Below are 6,000 nucleotides of genomic sequence, written 5' to 3' on the forward strand. Positions count from 1 at the left end.
AGCAAACAGGCATTCCCCGACCTGCTCGCTTCAGCCAAGCTTTCATGCGTTTGGCGGAAACACCCCAGACAGCTCTGGCGGTGGCCAACCTCCAGGGTAAGCTAAAGGATTGGGCATGGGGAGTCCGGGCACTGCATTCGTCTTTGCTCAGACATGCGTTGGGGAGAATCTTCTGTTTATGGTCCTCTAAAGTGGCCTGGACCAGCCACCGACCATTACCTCTTCTCCGGCTATGGCATTATGTATTCTTGGCATACAAGACCCCCAGATATTGGAGGATACGTTTACCCCTGCAGTTGCCAATGGCAGTGTGCGGTACGGGTTGCCACGGTACTTCCCATTGATCGTGGTGATCTAAAGCTTGGGCCTGAAAACCAATCTATGAAGTCCGAGCGCTGACGGAGCTTCCGCAGACCGTTTGCGACTTGTTGACAATGAGTGCGGCATATAAGTGCGGCTGATATCTACGGGCCCCATCACTTGGATGTTTGGCCCCTGGATGCTTCCATCTCCATTAACAGCACAGATGGAGTAATTCTACCAGGAAAGTAACTTCAACAGACGTGCAGCAAAGTTGATATCCTATGAAATCAGCGCAAGGAAAGTCACTCCGCTCTTCCACCAAACTCCCTCCACTGATCTCCATTGAGATTTTATCTGTATGCTAATTTTTAAGCACCTATTAGCAAAAAATGGAATGTAAGCCCCAGCCGGCCCCCCACCACAGCCTCACCGAAAAGCAAAGATCTTTAGTACCAAAGCCAGAAGACCAAACCACGAGCTCTACACCAGAAGTCCAACATGAAGATCCTCCCCTGTCTATGCTCACCCAACACTTGTGTATTCCGGGACCTTTACCATTTTCCCCATCAGGATATGTCATCAATAATTGATTGACGGGGGTCCGCAGCTCAGGGCCACAGGTGATCAGCTGATCTCAGCCCCGCACTCATTACAGCCCAGTCGGATGTTCATTGCTCCATGCTCATTATTGTGGTTGGAGTTGGAAGTGTAACAGAAAGCACAGCTCCCACAGATCCTGACGATGGGGGCCATCAATAGAACAAGGGGGAAACGTCTGGAACTACAGTTTAGCCACAGGGCCTAATCTCAGGTAGTCTGTCCCCCCCATATATATGACTGAGGCACTGATTCTTGGTGATACTCGTTGGCGAACAGATAGATAGACGTGTGGATTGCTACAAAACATGGCAGATATGTAGAGGATTACAGTTGTGGGGTCTTCCCATCAGAGGCCATAAATGCGCTTCCCCCATTGCCCTATAGAAAGGCTCTCAGACACCTCTATGTAGCGTACCGCTTGTTGCCCACCAATCGCCTCTACAACTATTTTGCCCAGTTAATAGTGTTTGAGAGGCATTACTAGAATGGGAGAAGCTTGATGGTTGCATCAACATATTGTCCCCCACCGGCCGCTCTGATCTCCAACTGGTTGGTTGTTCACCATCCTTTGTCTGCTTGAACCGTTTCCAGTTGCTTAGCAGAAGGTTATTTGGTGTCATGGCACCCATTATGTGTCCTGCCATTTACACCCCAACATGGTCACCTCCGTTTGCAGTGATGCTGTGAATGAGAACCCTAAACTGCTATGGAGAGAAACCGGGTGTCTTCAGCGATGAATCCAGGTCTAGTTTAGGCGCTGACGACGACCGTGTTCGTGTCTGAAGGCCTCGGGGTGAGCGCCTCAATCCTGCCTTTGCTGTGGAGCAGCACACTGCCCCCTGCTGGTGTGATGGTCTGGGGAGGCATCACATATGACAGTCGGTCCCCCCTAGTGGTGGTATGAGGGACAATGACAGCTCAGCAATATGTTCAGGACATCCTGCAGCCACATGTGTTCCTCTCATGGCGGCTTCCAGCAGGATAATGCCCGGCCGCGCACACAAGCGGGTCACAGGAAGCCCCCACAACATTGTCACACTGCCATGGCTGCCCGGTAACCAGATTTATCACCAATAGAACATGAATGGGACCATCTGAGACGCCAACTTCCACAGCCTACGAGTTTACACAATCTAGAGGTTTAGTTGCAACATCTGTGGGCAAAAGTACTGCAGAATACCATATGGAGTCTGTATACCTGCATGTCCCCCGTATCACATTTTGTATCCAAGCTAGAGGCAGTACAACAGGGTACTAGAGCCTCCATGCTCACTTGTATCCAAGCTAGAGGCGGTACAACAGGGTACTAGAGCCTCAATGCTCCCCTATCACATCTTGTATCCAAGCTACAGGCGGTACAACAGGGTACTAGAGCCTCCATGCCCGCCGTATCACATCTTGTATCCAAGCTAGAGGTGGTACAACACGGTACTAGAGCCTCCATGCCCCCCATATCACATCTTGTATCCAAGCTAGAGGCGGTACAACAGGATACTAAAGCCTCCATGCCCCCCGTATCACATATTGTATCCAAGCTAGAGGGGGTACAGCAGGGTACTAGAGCCTCCATGCCTGCCTGTATCACATCTTGTATCCAAGCTAGAGGCGGTACAGCAGGGCACTAGAGCCTCCATGCCCCCTGTATCACATCTTGTATCCAAGCTAGAGGTGGTACAACAGTGTACTAGAGCCTCCATACCGGCCCGTATCACATCTTGTATCCAAGCTAGAAGCAGTACAACAGGGCACTAGAGCCTCCATGCCCACACGTATCACATCTTGTATCCAAGCTAGAGGCGGTACAGCAGGGCACTAGAGCCTCCATGCCCACACGTATCACATCTTGTATCTAAGCTAGAGGCGGTACAACAGGGTACTAGAGCCTCCATACCTCCAGTATCAAATCTTGTATCTAAGCTAGAGGCGGTACAACAGGGTACTAGAGCCTCCATACCTCCAGTATCACATCTTGTATCCAAGCTAGAGGCGGTACAACAGGGTACTAGAGCCTCCATACCTCCAGTATCACATCTTGTATCCAAGCTAGAGGTGGTACAACAGGGTACTAGAGCCTCCATGCCCCCCGTATCACATCTTGTATCCAAGCTAGAGGCAGTACAACAGGGTACTAGAGCCTTCATGCCTGCCCGTATCACATCTTGTATCCAAGCTAGAGGCGGTACAACAGGGTACTAGAGCCTCCATACCTCCAGTATCACATATTGTATCCGAGCTAGAGGCGGTACAACAGGGTACTAGAGCCTCCATACCGGCCCGTATCACATCTTGTATCCAAGCTAGAGGCGATACAACAGGATACTAAAGCCTCCATACCGGCCCGTATCACATCTTGTATCCAAGCTAGAGGCGGTACAGCAGGGCACTAGAGCCTCCTGTGTATTGTAGCTTCCCCTGTAATGTATCCCTTCGCCCTGGCAGTGTGGTCACTCGCATACATTATAACAGTCGCATACATTATAACAGTCGCATACATTATAACAGTCGCACATATTGTGTCATCCCGCTCCTCCTTGGTGCATTCGTTTTTGTCAATGAGTGTTCTGCACTACGGCTCAGCCCGCCGCCTGCACCACAAGGCTTCCTCACATGCAGATCCCCGATTGTTCTGCACTAGTGGATACTTTGTATCATATGGCTGATGTTCTTCATGCTGCAGCTGATGATTACAAACCAGGTACTATATACCCCACGCTCGTCATACATGAAGTCCCCGACACACACAGATATCCACATACGTGTGCGATGATACATACATGCAGAGAGAGACAGCAAGTTACACAGCAGGTGCAAGAAAACTCCAGGAAAGTGCGAACAATTGGTTTGTGCTGCTTATTGGGAGCGCTGTCATACCAGGCCAAGGTCACTTCACCACCAGGCCGCTTCCACCCACCAGGCTGTTAACCCCTGGGCTGCCATGGCCGCAAGCAGCCGTTACATTAGAGGAGGGGGCGAGTTCGAAAACACCCACTCAGACCCCGAGGAATAACGGAACTAATGCTATATAGTAAATCTGATAAGACTCAAGAAGAAGCCTTCCCGGATCTGCAGAGCAGCAACTACCGAAATATGAAAGCCGCGGCCCAGAAAAGAGCGGGCGAGAGGGTGTGGGACGGGCAGACATGTGACCTGGTCCGTAAAGAACGGCCTGCAACACATTCCTGAGAAGAAAAAGTTTTAAAAACCTTCATCCGAGTCGACACGTTTAACAGAAATTAGAGCAAATGTGCCCGAAAACGTGACCTTTTCTGAGGACAGAGGCGCCTTCTGCAAAACTTACAAACACTTTCTAATTCCTCGGCTTTTCCTTCTCTGAAGCTGCAGATGCCACGACTGACAATCCCAACGGACAAGCAGGGGTGCCTTCCTATCGCCATGCATTAAGGATGCAGCCGGAGGACGGCTGCAGCGGGGAGAAGCAAGCGGGGGGAGAAGAGGGCAAGAACCCGAAGTCACTTTACCTGCGTGAGACATAGAGGTGAGGCGTACATGACTGTGCAGGGGGCCGCCGTCACATACACAAAGTTACGCAGTCAGCCGGACGCTCCTCCGTCTGCGATCCCACATCCAACTTTCCGTATCCCCCCCAAAAATAAAAATATTCCTGCAAAATACACATTAAAAAAAGAAAAGCCGTGAAGCTTCCTTTGGGAATTCCAGGGTTGGCTGGTGGCCGGGACGCGGCGGGCCGCTACCCCACGCAGGCTTCCTCTCCGCCAGCTACAAGGCAACTTTGTGAATTGTGTTCCATTAGGAAAATGAGCAGAACGATAGAATAAAAAAGAGAGAAAAAGAGAGAGAGAGAAGAGTGGGAAGGAGGGGGAGGAGAGTGACGCGCGGGGCGGCCTCGGCACTCACTGCCAGCATGACAGCCCTTTAAAGATGCAGCGGCCTTAACCAGTGCGGCGCCGGGCCGGCTGCTGGGGGCGGCGGGGCTTTATTACTCTGCGGCCCGGCCACACACACACACACAGCCCCGGGGCGGGGGCAGCGGCACGCTCATGGGCTCCGCAGGGGGGCAGGGACTCCCCGCCGGGCTCTGCAGCACTGCGGCTCTCCGGTCATCTGCATGCTGCCGGCCGGGACGGAGCGCCGCAGAGCCCGGAGCCGGGACTGTCAGGCGGAGTCTCCCGGCTGCGCCCGCCGCCTGGGCCCTCCCCTTCCTCCGCGGCCATGTCCTCCCGTGTGCGGCTCTCCCCACCCCTCGTCCTAAATTCCCCTCCTCTGCTATAAGCCGGCGGGCCGGGGTGTCGCCCCCACTCGGGCTGCGGCCCGGCCTGCAGAGTGCGGCACCTACCATGGTCCGGCTCCCCGCTGCGCCCACCAGGCGGCCGGCACTAGGCTGCGGGCTCTCCCCGGCTCCGTGCTCGGCGGTGGCGCGCCATCCCCCCGGGTCCCGGCTCAGTGGCCGCTGCGCTCCCGTCTCCTGCAGCTGCTGTGAGGGAAGTGCTGAGTAACATGGTGAGCGCTGCCCTCCCCGCCGCTCCGGCTGGGGAATTACTGGGCCGGAGGGAGGGGAGAGCGAGCACCCTGATGTACGGCCGAGCGGGGGCCCCTGACGTACCGCGGAGCGGGGGCCCCAAGATACATCGCGGAGCGGGGGGAGCACCCTGATGTACGGCCGAGCGGGGGCCCCAAGATACACTGCGCAGCGGGGGCCCCTGATGTACCGCGGGGGGAGCACCCTGATATACGGCCGAGCGGGGGCCCCAAGATACACCGCGGAGCGGGGGGAGCACCCTGATATACGGCCGAGCGGGGGCCCCAAGATGCACTGCGCAGCGGGGGCCCCTGATGTACCGCGGGGGGAGCACCCTGATATACGGCCGAGCGGGGGCCCCAAGATACACCGCGGAGCGGGGGGAGCACCCTGATATACGGCCGAGCGGGGGCCCCAAGATACACCGCGGAGCGGGGGCCCCTGATGTCCGCGGAGCGAGGGGAGCACCCTGATATACGGCCGCGTAGCGGGGGCCCCAAGCTACACCGCGTAGCGGGGGCCCCAAGATACACCGCGGAGCGGGGGCGAGCACCCTAATATACGGCCGAGCGGGGGCCCCTGACATACCGTGGAGCGGG

The 6,000-nt window shown here is 55.3% G+C and overlaps 1 protein-coding gene across 5 annotated transcripts in view; it reads right to left on the reverse strand.

Moving 5' to 3' along the window:
- Window positions 1–5,429, reverse strand: part of NFIC (nuclear factor I C) — an 89,737-nt gene extending 84,308 nt beyond the window's left edge. The window contains exon 1 of one of the 5 annotated variants that reach the window (XM_066574474.1): window positions 5,219–5,429. In XM_066574474.1, coding sequence (XP_066430571.1) covers window positions 5,219–5,221 — 3 coding nt within the window. In that variant the 5' untranslated portion in view covers window positions 5,222–5,429. Of the gene's footprint in view, window positions 1–4,382; window positions 4,825–5,218 lie in introns of those variants that run through there. The other 4 variants (XM_066574470.1, XM_066574472.1, XM_066574471.1 and 1 more) reach the window with 4 other exon arrangements.
- Between the last annotated feature and the right edge of the window lie 571 nt (window positions 5,430–6,000).

The sequence above is a fragment of the Eleutherodactylus coqui genome, chromosome 7, assembly GCF_035609145.1.
Source record: "Eleutherodactylus coqui strain aEleCoq1 chromosome 7, aEleCoq1.hap1, whole genome shotgun sequence".
Classification (NCBI taxonomy): domain Eukaryota; kingdom Metazoa; phylum Chordata; class Amphibia; order Anura; family Eleutherodactylidae; genus Eleutherodactylus; species Eleutherodactylus coqui.